Below are 24,996 nucleotides of genomic sequence, written 5' to 3'. Positions count from 1 at the left end.
ACTACTAGGCACGGCAGCTGGCCGGAACGCCCAGCACCCCACCAAAGTGTACACAGCCAGTGGTTTATTTTTAATTATTGCATTTCTGCCTTTCCTCTTGGGAGCCCAAGATACCCCACCCCAGGGAGTAGTCTTTGACTTGCAGCCACAATTGAGCCCAACATTTCTGTTGCTAAGCAAGACAAGTTACGTGTGCTTTGCCGCAACTTGTGACCTTTCATCACGGATGTTAAATGAATCATTGCGGTTGCTAAGTTAGTAATACAATGGTAAAGCGAATCTGGCTTCCCCACTGACTTGTCAGAAGGTTGCAAAAGGTGACCTTCTGGGACACTGTAACAAATCGTAAATATGAGCCAGTTGCCAAGCATCTGAATTCTGACCACGTGGCCATAGGGATTCTGCCACGGCCCTAAGTGTGAAAAATGGTCATAAGTCACTTTTTCTCAGTGCCATTCTAACTTCCAACGGTCACGAAACGCATGGTTGTAAGTCAAGGACTACCTGTGCCTTACAAGAATAACCAGTCACCCAGGTTCTCTGCTCCCACCCTATCACCATCATGAAGGGCCAAGCCAAGGAGATTCAGGACTACAAACAGGGCACAAATAATTAGCAAATCTTAAAATCAGCCTCCTGAAGCTGTTCCTTGCTTTCTCCCCACCAAGCAAAGCAAATTCAGAAAAAGCTCCAGAGTTGCTCTTTCAAGGATATTCCCTCTTTCGGGACTCTGAGCACCTTCAGCGTTGCACAGGCTGTGTAGCTGACAGTGGGCAGGATCTCCACAGGCTCCTTAAACATCACCCGGAAAGTATTGGAGGATCCGTCGCAGCTAAATCCAGTGTCGTTTTGGCCCAGGACGGTGTTACTGTCTGTGTGAATTATCTGAAAAGGTGGAAGGAAAAGAGACAGGATATGGAAAATGTAATTATTATTTTGAGGGAACATATAGATTTTTTTCAAATTTCTAATATACACGAATGGAAAAGTCATAACTTTGCTTATAGGAAAAACAGCAATGTTCCTTTCTGATAACAAGGTCTGGGGCAGTGATGGTGAACCTACGACACCTGGGTCAAAGTTGACACACCACAACATTTTGGACGGCATGCCAATGTTCACCAACACCCATTCACAACTATTTTCAAAAGCATGCCCCGTTCTTGCATGATTTTCAGAGGCTAGGAAGGCCGCATGAAAATGGGTGTGCTTTTCCTGGGGGGGGGGGTCACATACAGAATAACAGAATTGGAAGGGACCTTGGAGGTCTTCTAGACCAAAGGTGCCCAACCTTTTGAGCACCAGGGACGGGTTCCGTGGAGAAAGGTTTTTCCACGGACCGGAGAGTGCGTGGTTTTGTGTGCTGCCTGCATGCCATGGATGGGGCTTTGTTTGTGCGGACCGGTTGCTGGCATGCCGCAGCCCGATACCAGTCCATGGATCGGGGGTTGGGGACCCCAGTTCCAGACTAAGCTCTTGCTCAGGTAGGAAGTCCTATACCATTTCAGACAAATGGTTGTCCAATCACTTCTTAAAACCCTCCAGTTGAAGCATCTACAACAAGCAAGTTGTTCCAGTGATTAATTGTTCTGTCAGGAAATTTCTCCTTGATTAGTTTCCATCCATTGTTTCTTGTCCTGTCTTCAGGCGCTTTGGAGAAAAGCTTGACTCCCTCTTCTTTGTGGCAACCCCTGAGATATTGGAACACTGCTATCATGAGACCCCTTCTCCTTCTTTTCATTAAATTAGACATACCCAATTCTAGCAACCGTTCCTTATATGTTTTGGCCTCCAGTCCCCTAATCATCTTTGTTGCTCTTCTCTAGAACAAATGATGTACCTGTACGTTCACTCTTGTTGCTTCACAGCCCATTCATGCAAATCAAATCCAGAAAGTTATCTACCTGTATATTTACTTGGTAATCTGTGGGGCCATGGATCGAGCCATACAACCCAAATCCAACTATAAATATCCGCTTGTTGACAGAGAACCTACAGAGTTCGCAAAAAAAAAAGACCAAATCAATGTGAAAGAAAAGAGGCTCCTCCTATTATAAAGTTTTTCCCTTCTTTCTTCTTTGTCATCTGGGAGACATCTCTCTTATTTTGAATACCCAAAACTTCCAAATCCTGAGATCTGAAAATAACCGAGCAAGTCAGCAATAGCCCCCAATCCAGATCTGCATACCATCGTTTCAAATAAAAATTAATGGGATGATGGAAACTAAAAAGGGAACAAACCTTTGAAGTGGTGCCAGATGCTCGTTACTTTATGCATCTGATTACCATTTGTTTTGTTCCCAGAAGGACCCAAAGGAAGGCTTTCTTTTATTCCAGTATATGATGAATAAACTAATTAGCCTTAATTTCTGCAAGGCAAACAGCAGACTATGTGATCCGCTGGTATTATTGATCCATTTATTGTTACCGGAGTAAAGATCAACAAATCATGGGCTGCTTGGCGGTGCACTTGTCCCAGTTTAAACTCTCACACAACGTATAATATAGAAAAGGGGTGTCCAACTTTGGCAACTTTTAAGACTTCAGAACTTCAACTCCCAGAATTCCCCAGTCAGATTGTTTAATTCTGGGAGTTGAAGTCTACAAGTCTTATGCGTTGCCAAGGCTGGACGTCCCTGGTATAGATGGCACATTAACTGGGATATAGATGGGACATTAATTGTATGGAAGACAGCAAGGTGATTCAGATGAGGGCATACCTGACCCTTCGCACCTATGAATCAATATTTCTCCTCTTCTTAGCCATGTCCCATATTGGGGTGGGGGGGTTCTATCATCTGAACTTCATTTCTCTGCCTTCGGTCCCACAATGACATTCCCAGGATTCTATTTCATTGCTCAAACTACAGACCGTTTCAAAATTATTTTTTTTTAATTTAATTACTTTTCTCCTGGCTTGTGCCCACTCTTGTCCTGGCCCCACCTACTTTTTGAGCACGCCCTTCTAAAGTAAAACATGGAAATTCTTCCCAAGGCTTCTTTCCTCCGTTTCTTCCCTGCTCCTTCCACCCACAAGGGGGCAGCGTTCCTTGCTACTCTGTTGATGAATGTAGTTCCGATATCCTTATCTCCTTTAGAGGACAGGCTGCTGCGAATCATTTCACCAGGCTGGGGTAATTAGAAGTTCTTCCAAAATTTCTCAAGCCAGTTCGATAAAACCACAAAACTTCCCCACCTGGGAACCCAGTGATAGCTTGAAATTCTTAGTTTGGAGAGTTTAGAACTGCAACACTTGCAGTCAGATTTACGTATTGCATACAAAATTGTACACGGTGACGTTTTAGCCTGTAAATGGCCTTTTTAGTTTTAATCGTAATATAACGTGCAAACAACCCCTTTGAACTAACGTGCGCCATTTTACATTGTAGAAAATTTTATTTTTGTGACAGAGTTGTCAAAGAGTCTGAACTATTTTAGCCCGAATCAGTTGTCTCGGCTACGAACTGCCATCATTTTAATTTTAACTTAACTTCTGCGAACCTCACCCCGTATACGAGAGGTTCCAAAGAAGGCGGGTGTAAGGGCACTAATGCGTCCGCCGTTCCCTGTAACATTTTGATTTTTTTAAAAATTTTGCTCATTTGAATTTGTAATTTTTGTTTGACAAATCAATATACGAAAGACGATGCTTTCAGCGCTTGGGTCAATAGAGCGGTGCTGGAAAGAATACCTGATCCGGTCGCTGGTCCCACTGTATCCCCAGCGGCTTTCCACCTGCTGGAAACGGTTGATGCTGCATTCTTTCCCTCTCAGGCAGCAACGAGGGCGATCGATGAACTCCACCCGTGGCTTGGGGTTGACCGTGAAATGAAGGAACAGGCTAACCACCTCGCGGTCAGTGAGGATCCCCGACTGAGCTGGCCCTGGAGAAAGCAGAACACCTAAGATACATTTTTCCCCCCAACTTTCGTCCCAGAAATCAGCTCTCTCTTTAGGACAGGGGTCTTCAAACGTGGCCCTTTTATGACTTGTGGACTTCAACTCCCAGAATTCCTCAGCCAGCCCTGCTCTAAGTCAATGTTGGCACTGGAGAGGATCAAGGACATCAAGCCAACTCAGCATAGGAGTCATTAAAAGCCCACCCACCGTCTTTAGTCTGAACCTCCAATTGTGTAGCAACCACAATTCTCAGAATTCTTTCTAAAAAACCAAAATGGCAATGCCAGCTAGGCATTTGGGGATGCAGAATCCCAACACTTCTGGAAAGAATGCAATCAGGAAGACTATACGAAAGAAAGAGGGGACAAATTGTTAGGAATGGCTATGATAGCAAAACCGAAGAACTAGCCAGATTCTAACGCTTTCCAGTTAATTACGGGGAGATACACCATTATACTACCAATTTTAGAAGCATAGTCACATCAGTCAGCCTCAGCAAGAACAAGCTTGGAGCCTTGTGGTACTTGAAAGGCGAATTGTTATGAGCTAAACGTTTGTGGCATTTTCATCCAACGAAATGGAGCACAAGGCCCCCAAACCTTTCACTGCTGCTCTCAGCTTCTGAAGTGTCACTGAATTATTTCATTTCTTTTTCAAAGGATTACTTTACAGGCATCAATCAATATTTCACACTAACTTAAATCAAAGTGACCATTATTGTATACAGGGTCTCTCACTTTCTGGGGAGAGAAACTGTCCTTTCTTTTAATGCATGCCTGGCTGAGGAATTCTGGGAGTTGAAGTCCACAAGTCATAAAAGGGCCACGTTTGAAGACCCCTGCTTTAGGACGATGTTTACAGATAGTCCTTGACTTAGGGTGGCAAGTGGGACTGGAATTTCCACAGCTAAGCGATGCAGTCATAAAGTGTGACTGCATTGCTGAATGATGTCAAGCCGTGCAGCTCTGGTTGCCATCGTTGACCGAATCCTCACAGCTGTTAGCTGAAGCAACTTCCTTCCCACAGCCAAAGTGTGTAGAAAAGTCGGCAAGTAAGTCCCAGGCCCACAGGCAGGTCAAGTGGCTGGGTACAAAAGAGGCATGGCACGGTGCAAGACTGCAAAGACGAGGGTACGGGCTGTGTGTGTGTGTGTGTGTGTGTGTGTGTGTGTGCTGCGTGAGAGGTGCCATGGGGATCAGGGAGGATGCACGAGGATGCAAGGGAGTTGCAAAATGCACAGCATAGGTCGGGAGGGAGCTAGGGAGAGCAGGAGAGTCATCCAAATATCTGGAGGCAGACCCAGATATGAGAGACCATCAGGTGCATGCATGGAAGTCAGGGTTCAGATTTAGTTATGAAGGCAAGGGTTCACAATATAAATAGTATGCAAGACAGGAAGTAAGACTTGGTTTCGTCTTGTGGGCATATTTGAAGGCAGGCATTCATAATTTGGCTGCAATTGTCTCTTTGCTACCTGCCGTCTAGTGCAAAATGCAAACAGGCCCTATTAGAAGCAAATAGGAATATTTGGTGTTGTTAAGCAGGACAGACAGACTGCCCTGTTATCTAAACTGCCATTGTTGTTATTATTTTGGGGGCCTGTAAATAACAGGTGAGGACAGGGAATCAAAATCAAAATGACAACAGAAATATTTTCGAATACATAAATATCCACACTAGCGCAAAGCTGTTAAAAACTACTGGATCTTTGCAGATTTAAACTCCCACTTTTGAGAAACGGTCCCCAAATACCTGCAGCAAATTCCTCGATTGTCATCAAGGGGAAGCGAATGAGCGAAAGAGCTTTGCCCAAAGCTTTCCGTTTGTTCTCTGGTATCAGCTGCCACTGTTGTCGCTGGCACTCAGCTTCTGCCCATCTGACCACTGCGTTGAAGAGGCGCACTTCCCGGATGCCGAGGCTGTCTCGCTCCAAAACTGCGACCAAGGTGTCTATCAGACAGAGAGAGTGTCACTAACAGCAAGATTCATCACTCGTAGCTGTTTTGGGATAAGGATAAACTTTTTTTTTGGGGGGGGGGGGGAGAATGCTTTCACTCTCTATTGAAATCAGCCAGTAGTGAAAAATCTCCTGACTTCAAGAACTTAATAGACTGAACTACCAGTTCAGTGTTCTAAACGTCCACTTTATGGAGAATCCTGGAGAATCAGTCTTGCCAGACCTCATTTGAGCTTAGTGCACCTTCTAGAAGAACATACCTACAGGAGAGCCAGGATAGAGTGCAGCACATTGGCCAGTGAAAGCCTGGAGGAAAATCACAAGCAGAATCCAAGGCAATTAGAAGATACAGAATAACAGAGTTGAAAGGGACCTTGGAAGTCTTCTACTCCAACCTCTTGCTCCAGCAGGAAAACCTATATACCATTTCAGACAAACGGTCCTTCAATCTCTTCTTAAAAACCTCCAGTGATGGAGCACCCACAACATCTGTGAAGTTATTGGGTGCTCCATCACTGGAGGTTTTTAAGGAGAGATTGAACAACCATTTGTCTGTGAAGTTCTTCCACTGATTAATGGTTCTCACTATCAGGAAGTTTCTCCTTAGTTTTAGGATGGTTCTCTCCTTGATTAGTTTCCATCCATTGCTTCTTGTTCTGCCTTTAGGTGCTTTGGAGAACAGGCTGACCCCCTTCTTCTTTGCGGCAGCCCCTTAAATATTGGAAGACTGCTATCATGTCACCTCTAGTGGATGGAAGCTAGAGAGCAAGAGGTAGGCTGTCTCCCAGATAAGCAGGATCCTTCCAACTATTTGCAAGTCAACTTTCCAGAAGACAAAGTGGCAAGAGGGGGAAGGAGGCAATTCACATCAATCACACAGAGAGAAGGACAGCAAGTTGCTACAACTGTTATCTTCCTTCCAGAAGCTGCTTGCTCCCTCTTGTTCCTACAGAGCTTGGGAGAATTTAACCTCAGAAATTTAGCTTTTTTTGCAGGCAACTTTTCACATAGCAACAACGCTAGCAAGGCAATGCATTATGTAACATCATGAACAGCTAGGACCAAATGCCCTCTTTGTCCGTCACTTGACACAAAAGCATGGGGAGGGATGTTGAGACCGACTGGGTCAATGTACAAATGCCGCTCAAAAGGACTCACATGATTATATGCCCCACTACACAGACATTTTTTTAAAAAAAATCCCTCCACAAAGAAACTTATGTTTCACAAGTCAGGCTAGACAGAACTTTTTCTAGACAGGTCAATTTTCCATGGATAGCATTTTTTTTTCTTAAGCTATTATGTGTGGAAAAATATTCAGTCATGCAAGGGAAAATATTTGCCTATTTCACAGACTGATGCTGAATCTCTCTACTCAGAATCTCTTAGGTTTCATCCAAAGGAAGGTTCTGCTGACCGCCACAGCTTTATTATGATTATTATCCTTTGTGATTATTACTGCTTTGTTGTTTTGCATGTACACTCAGAGCTTTGTGTCCCGGACACAAATTCCTTAGGTGTCTAATCACGTTTGGCCAATCAAGTATTCTATTCTATTTTTTAAAAAAAATACTTTGCATAAAACCCACAGCAGAAAATCTTTCTTTCTTTCCTGAGATTGAAACAGAAGGCTGCACCTAAATTGTAAACATTCAAGCTTATCACTTGGATATAACAAAACTTGAAAGGACTGGGACCTGAATGGCCTTGTTTTTCTTCTTCCACCCTTTGTCTATCTGTCCCTCTCACTTTTTTAAAAAAAAAATCCCATTTATATCCCGCCCTTCTTCGAAGACTCAGGGCGGCTTACAATTTAAGCACAAACCACTGTGCTTAGCAATAGCCTTCATTCTATGTATATGCCTGCTTATTAGGGCTTTTGGGCCCCCCCAAGCGGCATTATTACAAAGTCAGCTTATTGCCCCCAACAATCTGGGTCCTCATTTTACCTACCTCGGAAGGATGGAAGGCTGAGTCAACCTTGAGCCTGGTGGGATGCGAACCTGCACTAATTGCAGGCAGCTGGTGTTACTTAAGGAGACATTAGCCCACTGCTCCACCAAGGCTCAACTTCTTGGACCAAGTTTTAAAGCTCTCTTTCTTGTAATTGTACAGATAACTGTGAACAAGTCTAAGAGCTGTAAAACTGAAGAGCAGCATAAACGTGATTTAAAGAAATGAAACTGCACTAGAAATACAACATTTGCAACCTGTATAAATGAGAGAAACTAAACAGGTGAACAGTTTTGCCTCTGTTCTAATTTTACTTGCCAGTGGCAGGGACAGAAGCCTAAACTGAGGTTTTAACAGGCCCAATTTAAACTGCTTATCTTACAGCTAGGTATACCTTGAGAAATACAATAGAAGGACACCTCTGTCAGTTTTGTCACCTCAAGAGTACAGAAGAAGCACCCCAGCAAAAGAAAACTAGCACGAACTATTGGAATATCTCTTAGTTCTGAGAAAAGCTTACCCAGGTCAATGTCAGTGAAGCCTTCTGCATTGATAGCATCTGAAGTATTTTTATCTATGTTTTCCAGGCAAAGGCTGGCCAACTGGGGCTCATCGAAGAGTCTTGCCTAAGAACCAGCCAACAATCAGTAAATGAAGGAGCATGTTAACTTCAGGACTTTTTACCCCATTTCCATTCCCTACTTTGTAGGAGGGTGAAGATTCATAGCTATATAAATGCTCTGTAGGCACAGAAGGATGGGATAAAAAAATGTCATACAAATAAATATCTACAGATGAAGTGATGACCATGTCTCAATAGTTTTATGCATTTGGCACTGGGTTACATTGGATCTGGTGCTGTCATGGCATCCAAGCCAGGCGAGCTACAATTTCCTTAAGAACCTCACCACTCTGTCTGTGGTTTGCAAATATATTTGCCTGTGTTTTCTTATTTCAGCCACCTATATACCTTAGGATGACACGTGTTACCAAGACTGTGTGCAACAAATCAAAGGGGGGGGGGAGAAAAATCACAATAAAAACAAACACATAAATCCACATTGAAATGTTCAAATCGTTAAGAATCAGTTTAAAAAAACCAAATGAGACACCCTTCCTAGGCTCAATTTTAATTCTGCCTGGACTGCACTCCATGGCTTGTAAACACCACCAGAAAAAGTCCTTTCACTTGAATACACACTGTGGCTCCACATTGCTCCACTCCATCAAGCAATAAGACCACTAGTTGGCAGTCGTTTGTTTTCTGTCCAGTTTTTAACATTAGGCAGGAAAGTCACTAGGGCAGGGGTAGGCAACCCTGGCTCTTTTCTGGACTTCAACTCCCAGAATTCCTGAGCCAGCTATGCTGAGGGGACAGGGAGAGGTTTCCATGTTTCCATGAATTCTGGGAGTTGAAGTCCACGAGTCATAAAAGAGCCGTTGCCTTACCCCTGCACTAGGTGTACTATGGAAAGTCATAAGGATCCATCTCAGCTTTGCAGAGAATTGATCAGTGAAGGTGGGCAGTTACAAGTAGTCCTCAACTTATGACCACCATCAGGTGTGGGACTTCTGTCATTAAATGGTGCAATTGTTAAATGAATCAAGCCCAATTTTGCAATCTTTTTGCTGTTGTTGTTAAGCAAATCACATGGTCATTAAATGAAATCTGGCTTCCCCCACTGACTTGGTTTCTCAGAAGTCCCCTGGGAAAGTCACAAATGGCTATCACACGATCCCGAGATGCTGCAAATTCGTAACCGTATGCCGTGGGCAGGTGCTCAGATTTTGATTATGTGACCACGGGGATACAGTGGCACTCATAAGTGCCAGGACTGGTTGTCGCTTTTTTCGGTGATATAACTTCAAAACGTTGTTTGAAAAAAAATGGTCGTAAGTTGAGGACTACCTGTCAGTCAGTGTCAGCACCTTCCTTATCTCACGCCAAGCGCTTTCAATGGAAGTGGCGAGTCCATAGGCAAAAAATTTCAAATATACCTGGGTTAAAAGCATGAAAGCATTGTCTGCTCTGAGATTTTTCTTCAGAAACTCCACACAGTGAGCCTCGAGGGCAGGGACTGCGTATTTTTTTGCAGTGTAAAGAGTCGTCATCACCGTCTCTGGCCCAATCTGAACTTCATCTGAATAAAGAAATCTAAGAGGGAAAATGGGGGGGGAGAAAAAATATTATTGCAATCAAAGCAACATTATTTATTGGAGACAATAGATCAGAAATGTCAGATTAGGTGTTATTCAGAAGGGTCTTCTATTGCCTAATTAAGAGGCGAATTCCCATTGTGTACCAATTCAATAACAGGATTTTTTTTTAAAAAACTATTCATCTCACCTATAAATCCATGAGGACTAGGATCCTCTTTTTAAAACTGGGACTCTTTAGACAGAGTATGCTGTACTGGGCAGCACACTGGCATATGGGGTACATATTTTTATTTACTACACTTCTGACTTTGATTTGCAGATTTTAAAACCAAGTCAGTCAGTGACTTTTGCAATGGGGATAGTCTAATCCATCTCTCCAAACATTAGTCTGGCAAACCTGCATTTGTTATAAAATGTCTATATTTATGTAGAGTCTTTGGGGGTTTGAATAATTAATTCAATATCAATTATATTGTCTGCCTTTCTGACAAGACACATGGGATGATCAGATCCAGCTATATCTATAGTAGTTAATTAAATTGCAATGCCAGGCTGATCATAATAGTAGAGTTTTGGGATTGTGACTCACCAGCTTTCTTTCCCATATCTTTACTGCTATCTCCTAAGGGCTTATAAACTATACATGAATGGAAACTACACTTACAAGAGCCCCAGCTTGACAAAGAGAAACAGATGTTCGATTGCCAAATTTTGAGGATAAAAAACATGATCTCAGGCCTGGAAGTAGTAGAAAAAAAGAAGAAGCAGAACGGGCAATCTTTAAATACACTGCTTCTCAGACATGCATTTTAAAAGCATGCAAGAAAAAGAAATTACTCTGATCCTGGCTAAAAAAAGGGGTGTATGAAAAATCAGAAAGAGAAGCATAAATACAGGGGCTGGGGGGGAGAGGGGGAGGAGGGAGGCAGGAAGGAAGGAAATCAGTTTTAAAAACTCTAAAAATATAGGATTGCCTTCTAGGGCACAGCATGTCTTCCTAAAAAAACTATAAGTTAAAAGAGCAGGGGCCCCCAACCTTTTGGGCACCAGGGACCAATTCCGTGGAGAGTTGTTTTTCCGTGGACCGGAGGGGGTGTGTTTTTGCGTGCAGCCTGCATCCCACTGATTGGGCTTCTTTTGTTTTCACGGCCCAGTTGCTGGCATGCCACGGACCGGTGCCAGTCCACAGATCAAGGGTTGGAGACCCCTGAGCTATAGCCCTTTTAAATATGTATTTAAAATAAAAATGATCCCAGGGTTGCACTGCATCAACCCTATTGCAGACAGGTTGGGAGTGGGGTGGGGTGGAAATCATTTTACTTGCGTAAAAAGCAGCCTTACTTCAGCAAAGCTAAGAACGCAGCGGGCTCTACATCGGGTAACTCTATCTCCGTGGAGGTTGTAGCCATCCCGCCATTGAACATTGCATCGAAGACGGCGCTGCCCACAGCCAGCACAAACCTGACATATGAAAACACAAACAAGAAAAGCTGCCTCACTTGACTGGATTCCGTTCTCAAATCTTTCGTCTATTTTTAATCCCTAATACCACATTTCATCCCCCAGAATTCCAGACGTACGTCATACAGGCTGAAATAAAAGGGGATACTTTTAACAATTGTGGTTATATTACACAATTTCTAAATAAGGTGGCTAGAAGTTATATGTCTGTGTGTTTCTGTGTGTGTGTGTGTGTGTGTGTGTGTGTGTGTGTGTGTGTGTGTGTGTGTTGTGAGAATCTTCCTGGGCTCCTTTCTCTGAGGAAAGATGACGCAAAAAGCAACTGCATGGGAAGAAGTTTCTCTATTTTATTTGGCCAGAAACAGTACAAAGCTTGTTGTTTCTGGGACAGCTGACAATGGACTGGCATATCATCAAGATTTATATAGATTTTTTAGCCTTTATAGTTAGAGGAGAAATACTCTGTTACCTTCTTTATATCAGCAGAGATCTTCCTGGCTAGGCAGAGGTGTTAAATTCTGTTTCCTGCCTGTCAATGATCTATTGCCTTTAAGGAAACATTGTATTTTATAAGTGGATACAAGTCTCTCTGACTCCAGATAAGGAGATTGTTAAAAGGAGGGGGAAGGGGTCAGTTCAAAGACTTTTTAACTTCTGTCAATAAATGTTTTACAGCTGTGTTAAGTTTTAGTCTTGTTAGTCCTTAACACCAAATTCAGTGCCTTTTAACAAAAGCTGTTTTGCTATAGGAAAAAATCAAGGATGAAGTATGAGAGACAAACACATTATTTGGCCTCATGATGCAAGAATGAGTATCTTTCTAGCCCAAGCCAACAGCACTAGTTTTAAAACTTTTCATATTCTGGAACAATATTACATTGTCATGTAAGTATTAGCCTTTTATTCTGTAAACCTCTGTGCAATTTAGCTTCAAGAAAAATCTTCTGTTTGGTATCTTAACAGGCATAAAAAAAAGTTTTAAAAATAAACCTTTCATTTTACAATTGCTCCCCTTACTCTTAGCAAGCATCAGCTCTGTTGTGCAAAAGTGTCATGAGATGCACTGCACTCCTGGTCAGGATTTTGAATTCCATTCTTAAGTAGTACAAAGGCTCTATTTAGTAGCAGCAAACAGATATGATTTCAGTGTTGTAGCAACCCGTTAATGTGCGTACATGTTGAGGAAATGTGTGATGCTGCAAACTTATTGAAATTAATTTAATTGTTATAAGATTTCACAGAGATACCAGGTGTTAATAAATCATTTCCTAATTTCAAATCCGGTACATTTTATTGAATAGTTCTATACAAACACAATCAAACCACAACTCCACCCCCACCACCTGCAGTGAATCAACCTCAAACAAACCCAGCACAGACTGGCACCAACTATCCTAGTGCTTGATCACTGGCTGCAAATGAACAGGCCAGATATAGCCCTAGTCCCTTGGAATTGTTGTGGACCAGGTCCTCCCTTGAATTTCCAACTGAACCATCCCTTCTAGCTAACATATTATTTTAAGTCTTGCCCATTAACATATTATTTTAAGTCTTGCCCATTAAGCAAAAAATGGTCCATAGCCTCTTCAGTTCAGTTGTGATATTGCACAGAAAAATCAGCAACCTCACAGTGTATCTGAACTCTGCATTTGAGAATGCAGACTTTTATTTGTGAAAGTTAGGCCAAATTTAACTGTGCTTTGCCTGACTTCTGAACTCCTGCAACCTACTGTGCACAAGCCCTCAACCTAGTCCCACCAACACGCTACAAAACAGGAAATAGCCTTTTCAAAGCTATTTGTCCACAATAAACTCTAGCTAATGCGTTCTGGTTTTCCCGTCTTTCCCCAGCCCAGTGCCACACCCCTCTTCAACCCCAACCATCCTACCTCATTCATTCCAGTCTCCCCAAGCCCCTTACTCTTCACCCCAAATCTGCCACCCTGTTCCTTCCTCCAGCATAAGGGTTCGTTGGAGGACAAGAGGGGGGAAACTGGCTTTTGCTGGAAGCCTCAAGCAGGAGCAAACCAAGCCATGCCTTGGGGATGCTTTAACTTGCCATTTTTATTTTTATTTTTTGCACTGAGCAGGAGGGTGGACTCCATGATCTCAATGGCCCCTTTGCATTCTAGGAATGGTCTAAATTTCACCTCCAAAGACTGACATCCCCCAAATACCTGCAGGGCCCCTACGGATCTCTCCCTTCCCCACGTACTGCATACAGCCCTACTGATAGCTACCCTCCAAGGACAGGTCCTCCATCTTTATCTTTCTCCTCCTTGAGATGGGGAGGGCTCCCCACCCCGCTCCCCACCCCATTCCTCCTCCCTTCCCAATTCCCAAGCACCCTCCCCAAGGAAAGAGACCCGACTCCCCCATTTCTCTTCGGCCAACCCCCCCAAAGACCCCCTTCATCAGGAACAGAGCCCCCCCCCCTCCGCCCAAAGCCCCCTTCTCCGACCTGTGGGCGGGGATGCGCTGGGCGCCGGCGCGGCCTTTGCCCACCAAGAAGTGGACGTCGCTGAGCACCTCGTTGTTGAACAGGAAGGCGAAGCGCTCCTGCACCGTCGGCTTCGTCGCCTGCCAGTTGTAGGCCGGCTCCCGCGGCCCGGGCAGCAGCGGCGAAGACGAAGAGAAGGCTGAGCCCGAGGGCGAAGCAGCCGCCGCCGTTGCTGCTGCTGCAGCCCCGCTGGCCGCCCCCGGCAACGGGTTGCTGCTTCTTCCTCCCGCTCCGTGGTTGTGCGTAGGCCCGGAGGAGGAGGAGGAGGAGGAGGCCTGAGGCGAAGCAACGGCGAGAGGCGGGGACGGCAGCGCTGCCTGAGGCGGCGAGAGCAGCAGCAGAGGCCCGTCGCCGCTGTTGGAGCAGCAGGAGGGTGGCGGCGCGGCCGCCGGCGAAGCGGGGAGCGGCGAGGGCGGCGGGGGCGGCCCGTTGCCGGCCTGGGGAGGCGACGGGGCCGAGGCGTTGGAGGAGAGGCTGCCGCAGCCCCCGCCGCTTCCGACGGGCCCGGCTCCGGCCGCCATTTTGCGCGGAGGCGGCTGCTGGGGAGGGGCCGCCTGCAGCAGGAGGAGGGGGCGGCCGCCGGAGAGGACGACGAGGGCGGCGGCCAGGAGGAGGCCCGAGCGCGGCGGTGGAGGAGGAGAAGGAGGCGGCGGCGGTGGGGCGGCTGGGGAAGGCGGGCGGCGGCAGCAGCAGCGCCCGCGGCCCATGAGGCGAAGAAGCCCGAGCGGGCAGGGCGGCGGTGGTGGGTGAGGAGGAGGGGCTGCCATGCCTGACCCGCTATTAATTACGAGGAGGAAGCGAAGGAGAGAGAAACGCGTCTTTTTTCCCTTCGGTTGGGCTGTGATGAGTGCAGTGGCCTCTGGGTTTTGGTTTTGGTTTTTTTTTTAGAAGAAGGGATTTATTGTGACATTGAGGCGCTTCAGGAAAGAAAAAAAAGGCTTTGAAAACGCGGTTGGGTTTGTGTCTGCGAAGAACGGGCGGTGTGGAGTTGTATGCAGAGGTCCTGATCCTCTGGAAGTAGAGATTTTTAAAAGTTTTTTTTTTAAAAAAAAGGGTGTGTGTGTGTTTGAGATAAGAGTCTTGTCACGACAAACTATTCTAATTTTTGTTTTTAAGGTTGGCTTCTCTCCATCAAATAAAAGGTTTTTTTGTGTGTGTTTGTACACACAAACACATGTTACTGTTTTCAGCGATAGTCGTTTGAAGCAGGCAAAGGGAAAAAGTGTTTCTGACAGATTTAGAAAAGCAGTTAAAATGTTTTAAGTAACAAAACGGGTTTTTTCTTTTAAAAATAATCGTACAGTATCTCATTCAGGGATAAATCCAGATTATTATTATTTTTTGTATAGGAATGGCTATTTCATCACCTATTCAAGTATTTATAAGGCAGCCTATAATAATTCTCAGGTGATGGATATCATGGAATAAGAACAGATTAAATTCAAGGTAAATGCTAAAGTAGATTTGTAACTTGTTACTGTGGACATGTTCCCCTGAAGAATAAAAGAAAATCACTCATTAGAAATAATCCCCAAAGAATAAGAAATCCTCCATAAGAATGAAAAAAAAATCTCCGTCTCTCCCTGAATGGCTTATTCCCAGTTTTTAGCCTAGAAAACTTTGTCTCCCTTCATAAATTTCCATTCATAAAACCAGATCTCCATACAGAGGGAGATGCAATGTAGCAGACAGATGGAAGCCAGCAATACAAAGAACTAAAGGTAAACAGAAGCTGATCGCCCAAGCCAAACAAAATTAAAAAGAAAACACTTATGCCCATACTTCCTTTACTAATAATGCACAACTATGAAAACCATATATACAACAAAAAGAAAATGTACTGCTATAGAAAATAACAGAGCAACAGAGTTGGAAGGGACCTTGGAGGTCTTTTAGTCCAACCCTTTGCTCAAGCAGGAAACCCTATAACATTTCAGACAAATGATTGTCCAGACTCTTAAAAACCTCCCATGTTGGAGCACCCACAGCTTCTGGAGGCAAGTTGTTCAACTTATTGTTCTGACTATCAGGAAATTTCTCCTTTATTTTAAATTGGTTCTCTCCTTCATTAGTTTCCATCTGTTGCTTCTTGTTCTGACTTCAGATGCTTTGGAGAATAAGTTGACATGCACACCCCTTCTTTGTGACAGATATTGGAACACTGCTATCATGTCATCCCTAGTCCTACTTTTTATTAAAGTAGATATACCCAATTCCTGCACTGTTCTTCATATGTTTTAGCCTCCTAATCATATTTGTTGCTCTTCTCTGCACTCTTTCTAGAGTCTTAATATCTTTTTATATCCTGGGGACCAAAACTGGATGCAATATTTCAAGTGTGGTCTTACCAGGGCATTATAAAGTGGTACTAACGCCTCAGGTGATCTTGATTCTATCCCTGTTAATGCAGCCTAGGATTGTGTTGGGGTTTTTGGCAGCTGCAATGCACTGTTGGCTCATATTTGATTGCCCATTAGGACTCCAAGATCCCTCTTGCAGTTACTACTGTTGAGTTACTATTAATATACAGTTATTCTGTATCTGTGCATTTGGTTTTTCTTAGCTAAATGAAGAACCTTACTTTTCTCTCCATTGAATTTCATTTTGTTAGATAGGGCCCAGTGTTAAGTCAATAACCATTTTCTCCAGCCATGGCAGCACCATCAGACACATTTTATTTTATTTTATTTTATTTTATTTTTTTATTTATTTATTTATTTATTTATTTATTTATTTATTTATTTATTTATTTATTTATTTATTATTGGGACTTATATGCCGCCCTATCTCCCGAAGGACTCAGGGCGGCTAACAACAATAAAATACAATGATACAAAAGTTTAAAAAGAAATTAAATTAATAGCCCCAATAGAATAAGTTAAAATTAAAGTTAAAAATTAAAAAAACATTTTAAAATCCCTGTCAGTCCAGGTCAGCCTGATGGAAAAGAAGTGTTTTGAGGCCGCGGCGAAAGGACCGGAGATCCAGGGCCATCCGGAGCTCAAGGGGAAGTTGGTTCCAAAGGGCTGGCGCTCCCACAGAGAAGGCCTTCCCCCTGGGGGTCACCAGCCGACATTGTCTAGCCGACGGCACCCTGAAGAGGCCCTCTCTGTGTGAGCGTACTGGGCGATGGGAGATGCACGCATTTCCTTCATACACCTAGCACAAAGGGTCAATTCTATAAAAACCTTACCAGTGTACCATCCAGTTGCTAGCTGCCCCCAAGAACAAAACCTTTGTCCTAGAAATAAACCAATTAAATCTCTTTTCTACAGCAGCTGCTTGGTGTCTGTCTGTTTCTCCCAGCTTGGAAAAGGACCCTGCAAAATTTTTTTAACACTACAATTAGTCTTGAAGTAGGACTACAGTAATTAAGCTTTCCCTGCATATTCCTAGCATGCGATTAAATCCTGAAATTTTTTTTTGTTAACCAGACAAACTGTGCTCTGTTGAGTCATCATTTCAGAGAGATTTCCTTATCTGAACAGAAAAATGATTCAGGAGCAGGCAAAAAAGCAATGGAAACAGGAATGATTTCTGGATTCCTGCCAACTTTTCCATTGAATTTCCTTGTGGGAATCTAGCAGGGAGCATCGAAAATCTTCCCTCCAGGCAGGTAAGTAGCTGCTGCTGGGTGGAAGAGGCAGCAAGGGATTGCTAAACTGACTGGGAAGTCATACAACATTGAAAATGAAGATCACATGACCACAGCAACCGCCAGGAACACTGAAGCAGCCATAACTTTTCCAAATTCCATTCCCTTGGGAGTCCTGGGTCCCAGATTGTGGATATAATGTGTAAATTAGCCCATTTGAGTTATCTGGGTTCAAAAATTGTTACCCTATTAGTTGCCGTTTCATCCAGTGAAAGATCGGGACAAGCGTTTTAATAGTACCATAGATAAAGTCTTCAGTCCAACAGCAGTTAAGATATTGGGTGTGAGTCGGGTGTGAGTCTCTCTTTCTGAGATGCGGCCCTGGTGCGCAGTTGGGCTTGCTGCTGGTGTACCTTTCGCCTAGTCACGCAGCAGCAGCCCTGCCTGAGCTGCTCGATGTCCTCTCTGGGCTGGTGATTGAGTTCCCGAAACTTATAGTTTTGGGGGACTTCAATCTACCATCGCTGGGAGGATCATCTGAGTTGGCTCGGGAGTTCATGGCTTCCATGACGGCCATGGACCTGACGCAAGTAATTTGGGGACCGACTCATGAGGGAGGCCACACCCTTGACTTAGTTTTCTTATCTGGACGGTGGTTAGATGATCTTGGTGGGGGCTCTCCAATTATAATGCCCCTGTCATGGACCGATCATCATCTCCTGCGCCTGGTCTTCCGTTTTGCCACCCCCCGCCGTGGGTGTATGGAACCAATTAAATGGTACCGCCCCAGACGCTTAATGGATCCCCAGAGGTTCCAGGCGGCGCTGGGGTCCCCACCTGCCTCCCTTGCTCACAGTTCGGCAGATGCCTTAGTGGAAGCCTGGGAAAGGACGGCCACTGAGGCTCTTGACCGAGTTGTACCCCTGCGGCCCCTGACCCGGTGCAGATCCCGTCGAGCTCCATGGTTTTCTGCGGAGCTCCGGGAGATGAAGCGTCGGAGACGGGGCCTAGAGAGCGGTTGGAGATCTAGCCGATCCGAATCCGACCGATTGCGACTAAGAGCCCACATTAGGTCTTATCTCGCTGCGATAAGGGAGGCGAGGTCTAACCACTTCGCCACCCTTATCGCGTCCGCAGATAATCGCCCGGCCGCCCTGTTCAGGGTGACTCGCTCCCTCCTAAATCAGGAGGTGAGGGAGGATCCCTTGCAGGGTCGTGCCGAGGAGTTTAACCAGCATCTGTCGGACAAAATCGCTCGGATTCGGACCGGTCTGGACTCTGACTGGGCAGAGTCTGGCGATCAGGACACGGGCGGTCTTGTCGATACCACCTGGGATGAGTTTGATTCTGTGACTCCGGAGGAAGTGGACAGGATCATGGGGAGGCTGAGCACCACCACATGTTTACTGGACCCGTGCCCTTCCTGGCTGGTCTATGCAGCCCGGGAGAGGACACGCAGCTGGTTCCAGGCAGTTATATCGGCTTCTTTGGGTGAGGGTAGCTTCCCCGCCGTCTTGAAAGAGGCGGTGGTGAGGCCTCTCCTCAAGAAGCCTGCCTTGGACCCAGCTGTATTGAACAACTTTCGTCCTGTCTCCAACCTTTGCTTTCTTGCGAAGGTTGTTGAGAGTGTGGTGGCGCATCAGCTCCCTCTGGTCCTGGATGAAGCGGATTATCTAGACCCGTACCAATCGGGTTTCAGGCCCGGGCACAGCACGGAGACGGCATTGGTCGCGCTGGTGAATGATCTCTGGAGGGCTCGGGACAGGGGATATTCCTCTGTTCTAGTCCTATTAGACCTCTCGGCGGCTTTCAATACCATCGACCATGGTATCTTGCTGCGGCGTCTCAGGGGATTGGGAGTGGGAGGCACAGTCTTACAGTGGTTCTCCTCCTATCTCCAGGGACGTTCGCAGTCGGTGTTGGCAGGAGGGCAGAGGTCGACCGCGAGGTCTCTCGTTTGTGGAGTTCCTCAGGGGTCGGTCCTCTCGCCTCTCCTGTTCAACATCTACATGAAACCGCTGGGTGAGATCATTCGTGGTTTTGGAGTTGGGTATCATCAGTACGCGGATGATACCCAACTTTTCTTTTCGACCCCAAACCACCCCAGTGATGCCCTCAACGTGATGTCCCGTTGCCTGGAGGCGGTTCGGGTCTGGATGGGGAGGAACAGACTTCAACTCAACCCCGACAAGACTGAGTGGCTTTGCATATCTTCATCCCGGGTCTATTCGGACATTCCACCTCTTGCTATGGGGGGTGAACTATTACCCCCCGTAGATAGGGCTCGCAACTTGGGAGTCCTCCTAGATTCACGGCTCACCTTGGAAGACCATATAGGAGCTGTGACTAGGGGGGCTTTCGCCCAGGTTCGCCTGGTGCGCCAGTTGCGGCCCTATCTTAGCCGGGATGATTTATGCACGGTCACTCATGCGCTCGTGGCCTCTCGTCTGGACTACTGCAACGCTCTCTACATGGGGCTGCCCTTGAGGACCACCCGGAAGCTCCAACTGGTACAGAATGCAGCCGCAAGAGTTGTGTTGGGAGTCTCCCGATACTCCCATGTTACACCTTTGCTCCGTGAGCTGCATTGGTTGCCAGTTGCCTTCCGGGTGAGATTCAAGGTACTGGTAATGGTGTTCAAAGCCCTTCATGGCATGGGGCCGGAGTACCTTAGGGAACATCTGCTGCCGGCATCAAGCTCCCTGCGCCCTGTGCGTTCCCACAGGGAGGGCCTCCTCAGGGTGCCACCGATCAGAGAATGTCGATTGGTGGCGCCCAGGGGGAGATCCTTCTCCGTGGGCGCTCCGGAGCTGTGGAATCAGTTGCCGGTAGAGCTCCGGATGGCGCCCGATCTTCGCTCCTTTCGTCGCGATCTCAAGACGTTTTTGTTTGTACAAGCCGGCCTAGCCTGATGGGGATTGGTGGGGTTTTTATTTTTTTGTATTCTTAATTTTATTTTTGGGGTTTTATTATTTTATTAATTGTTTTAACTTGGGCAATTATTTAATCTCTTTTTAATGTTTGTACTTTGTATTTGACTTTTGCCCTGTGAACCGCCCTGAGTCCTCAGGGAGAAGGGCGGTATATAAATATTATTAAATTAAATAAATTAAATATTGGACTTGGATGGGGTAAACACACCCTCAGCCATAAAAGATCAATTACATTATTCTTGGTGACCCTCAAGTAAGCAATTTACAATGTGTGGGGAAGGTAGCACAAGAAGTTCTCATGGCAAGCAGAGAAATAAGCAGTAATTATGATAATTTGGTACATTACAGAAATTCATTGAGAGAAAGGAGTTTAGACAATAGCACATTCTGTTCAATGAGAAAGATGAAGCAGGAGCTCAGTGGCAGTATTTAGCTACAACTGGAGAAGCCAAAATAAATGGAGAAACTTCGCCACAACAAAGAAAATCTGAATTTTGGAGGCTTCTCGCCACAGCAAAGAAGAAGGAAAAAAATTGCAAAATGTACCACCGGTATTCAGAGAAAGAAACGCTGATTCTGCTTTGCTTTGCTTGAAAATGGGGAACAAAATAAAATTTTCTCCACTGAAAAGAGGAAAGAATTGAGAGCTAGTATGATGTAGTGGTGAAGATGCTGGATGAGGAGCAGGGAAACAAGGTTTCCTCAATTATGGAAGTTCCCTATGGAATTCTAGGCCAATTATTTTCTCAATCCAACTTACTCCCCAGGTTTTTGGGGAGAAATGGAAAGAGAGAGCACCATACATGCCACTTTGAGCTGAGTGACAGACAAAATATAAACAGCATCTCTATCAGTAGCTGCTTTTCAGTGTTCTCTGCTTTCATCTGCTTAGTTTGCTCCCTCCCTGTGGAATAGCATTCCTGGGGAAATAATAATAATAATAATAAGAAGAAGAAGAAGTTGGAAGGGACCTTGGAGGTCATCTAGTCCAACCCCCTGCTCAGGCAGGAAACCCTATACCATTTCAGACAAGTGGCTGTCCAATCTTTTCTTAAAAACTTCCAGTGTTGGAGTATTCACAGCTTCTGGAGGCAGGTTGTTCCACTGGTTAAATTGTTCTAACTGTCAGGAAGATTCTCCTTAGTTCTAGGTTCAAGGTTCTCTCCTTGATTAGTTTTCATCCATTGCTTCTTGTCCTGCCTTCAGGTGCTTTAGAGAATAGCTTGACTCTCTCTTTGTGGCAGCCCTGAGATATTGAAACACTGCTATCCTGTCCCCTCTCCTTCTCTTCATTAAATTAGACATACCCAATTCCAGCAACTGTTCCTTATATGTTTTAGCCTCCAGTTCTAATCATCTTTGTTGCTCTTCTCTGTACTCTTTCTAGAGTCTCAACATCTTTTGTACATTGTGGTGACCAAAACTGGATGCAGTATTCCAAGTGTGGCCTTACCAAGGCATTGTAAAGTGGTATTAATACTTCACATGATCTTGATTCTATCCCTCTCTTAATGCAGCCTAACACTGTTGGCTTTTTGGCAGCTGCAGCACACTACTGGCTCATATCTAAGTGATTGTCCACCAGGACTCCGAGATCCCTCTCACAGTTGCTACTATTGAACAAGGTACCACCTATACTATACCTGTGCATTTGGTTTTTCTTGCCTAAATGTAGAACCTTATCTTTTTTACCACTGAATTTCATTTTGTTAGATAGTGCCCATTGTTCAAGTCTGTCCAGATCCTCCTGATCTTAAGCCTGTCTTCTCCTGCTAGCTTGGTGTCATCTGCAAATTTGAGGTTCCCCATCTACCCTCTCATCCAAATCATTGATGAAGATGTTGAAGAGCACTGGGCCCAGAACAGAGCCCTGGGGCACCCCACTACACACTTCCCTCCATGTAGATGCAGTTCCATTGAGGACCACATGCTGAGTACGGCCTGTCAGCCAGCTACGAATCCATCTGGTGGTGATGCTGTCTAACCCACATTTTTCTATCTTATCAAATAGTAGGTTGTGATCTACATCAGCTCTTTTCCAGTCCTCTGGTAGTTCCCCAGTGCTCCAGGATCTTTGAAAAATATAGTTCAGTGGTTCTGAGATCACATCTGCCATTTCCTTGAGAACCTTGGGGTGTAATCCATCTGGTCCTGGTGATTTGAACTCTAGGCTGGACAGGTGCACACTTACCATTTCCTTGCATATCTTGTGTTTCTAATCAGTTTTTATGGTACTGTTTTTGATAGGTTAGACTGTTTTTTCCCCTTTATGTAAAGACAGATGCAAAAAACGATTAAATAGTTCTGCTTTCTCCCTGTTGCTTGTCACCTTGCCACTTTTCCCCCTATCATTTCCTTAACTTTTTTCTTGTTTTTTACATGTTGAAAGAAGCTTTTTTTGTTATTTTTGACTGGTCACAAGGCTTAGTTCATTTTGAGCCTTAGCTTTCCTCACTTCATCTTTGCAGGCACGGGCTATTTGCTGATATTCTGCCTTAGTTATGTGCCTCTCTTTCCACTTTTTATACTTGTCCTTTTTATCTTTCAATTTATCAGAGAGTTCTTTGTGCAGCCATGCTGGTTTCTTTTGAGAGCTGTTATTTTTATTCTTTGTTGGTATTGTTCTAGACTGGGCTTTTATTATCTCACTTTTCAAAATTTTCCAAGTTTCTTCAGTTGTTTTCCCCTTTAGGATTCTCATCCATGGAATCCTTCCCAAATTCTCTCTAAGTTTATTGAAATTAGCTCTCTTAAAGTCCAAGATTCTAGTTTGACTGTGTTCTATTGCTTGTGCTTCCCTAATGTTAAATTCCAATATTGCATGATCACTTCCTCCCAAGGTTCCTGTGGCTTCAACACCTTCTATCATTTCATCTCTGTTAGTGAGGATTAGATCCAATATGGCTAATCCCCTAGTTCCCTTCTCTACTTTTTGGGAGAGAAAGTTGTCTGCTAGGTATATCTGATTCTGGATCCAGCTGATCAGGTGGACCTGGTCTTCACTGAGAAAGCACAACTGCTTAGGGACTCCTGAAGATTGTTCCAATATTTAAGTAGGCAATGCACCAGAGGAAGTTTGATTCAGCACCTTTAAGGCTGCGGAACCTCCTTGTACTTTACTGCTAATTGAGTTGTTGTTGTTAGTTGCGAAGTCGTGTCTGACCCATCACGACCCTATGGACAACATTCCTCCAGGCCTTCCTGTCCTCTACCATCTTCTGGAGTCCATTTAGGCTCACGCCTACTGCTTCAGTGACTCCATCCAGCCACCTCATTCTCTGTCGTCCCCTTCTTCTCTTGCCCTCAATCTTTCCCAGCATTAGGCTCTTCTCCAGTGAGTCCTTCCTTCTCATTAGGTGGCCAAAGTATTAGAGTTTCAACTTCAGGATCTGGCCTTCTAAAGAGCAGTCAGGGTTGATCTCCTTTAGGACTGACCAGTTTGATCGCCTTGCAGTCCAAGGGACTCGCAGGAGTCTTCTCCATCACCATAGTTCAAAGGCCTCAATTCTTTGGCGCTCAGCCTTTCTTATGGTCCAACTTTCACAGCCATACATTGCAACTGGGAAGACCGTAGCCTTGACTATACGCACTTTTGTTGACAGGGTGATGTCTCTGCTTTTTAGTGTGCTGTCTAGATTTGCCATGGCTTTCCTCCCCAGGAGCAAGTGTCTTTTAATTTCTTGGCTGCAGTCCCCGTCTGCGGTGATCTTGGAGCCCAGGAAAAAAGAAATCTGTCACTACCTCCATTTCTTCCCCATCTATTTGCCAGGAATTGAGAGGGCTGGATGCCATGATCTTGGTTTTCTTAATGTTAACTTTCAACCCAACTTTTCCACTCTCCTTCTTCACTTGTAACAAGAGGCTCTTTAGTTCCTCTTCACTTTCTGCCATTAGAGTGGTATCATCTGCAGATCTTAGGTTGTTGATATTTCTCCCGGCAATCTTAATTCCAACTTTTGATTCATCTAGCCCTGCCTTTCTCATGTTGTGCTCTGCATATAAGTTAAACAGGCAGGGTGATAGTATACAGCCTTGCTGGACTCCTTTCCCAATTTTGAACCAATCAGTGGTTCTGTGTCCAGTTCTCACTGTTGCTTCTTGACCTGCATATAGGTTTCTCAAGAGACAAATAAGATGGTCTGGTACGCCCATCTCTTTAAGAACTTGCCACAGTTTGTTGTGATCCACACAATCAAATGCTTTAGCATAGTCAATGAAGCAGAAGTAGATGTTTTTCTGGAACTCCCTAGCTTTCTCCATGATCCAGCATATGTTTGATCTCAATTTGATCAATTTGATCTCTAGGTCCTCTGCCTCTTTGAAATCCTGCCTGTACTTCTGGTAGTTCTCGATCCACGTACTGCTGGAGTCTAGCTTGTAGGATTTTAAGCATAACTTTACTAGCATGTGAAATGAGTGCAGTGGTGCGTTAGTTTGAACATTCTTTGGCACTGCCTTTCTTTAGAACTGGAATGTAAACTGATCTTTTCCAATCCTGTGGCCACTGTTGAGTTTTCCAAATTTGCTGGCAAATTGA

General features: G+C 44.8%; 1 protein-coding gene across 8 annotated transcripts in view; it reads right to left on the bottom strand.

Moving 5' to 3' along the window:
• Nucleotides 1–14,729, bottom strand: part of BTBD2 (BTB domain containing 2) — a 54,277-nt gene extending 39,548 nt beyond the window's left edge. For all 8 annotated transcript variants that reach the window (XR_014024629.1, XR_014024630.1, XR_014024631.1 and 5 more), the window contains exons 1-8: nt 13,893–14,729; nt 11,312–11,431; nt 9,809–9,965; nt 8,331–8,436; nt 5,653–5,850; nt 3,692–3,884; nt 1,905–1,992; nt 739–885 (exon numbers count right to left, since the gene is read on the bottom strand). Coding sequence is in view for 2 of the 8 variants with exons in the window: in XM_081313941.1 (XP_081170067.1) it covers nt 739–885; nt 1,905–1,992; nt 3,692–3,884; nt 5,653–5,850; nt 8,331–8,436; nt 9,809–9,965; nt 11,312–11,431; nt 13,893–14,698 (1,815 nt within the window). In the remaining 6 variants the exon portion in view is untranslated. The remainder of the gene's footprint in view (nt 1–738; nt 886–1,904; nt 1,993–3,691; nt 3,885–5,652; nt 5,851–8,330; nt 8,437–9,808; nt 9,966–11,311; nt 11,432–13,892) is intronic.
• Nucleotides 14,730–24,996: the final 10,267 nt, after the last annotated feature.

Source organism: Vipera berus (assembly GCF_964194415.1).
Source record: "Vipera berus genome assembly, chromosome: 1".
NCBI classification, from domain to species: Eukaryota; Metazoa; Chordata; class Lepidosauria; order Squamata; family Viperidae; genus Vipera; species Vipera berus.
The sequence above is the reverse complement of the archived record's forward strand: the minus strand, read 5'-3'. Positions and strand labels throughout refer to the sequence as shown.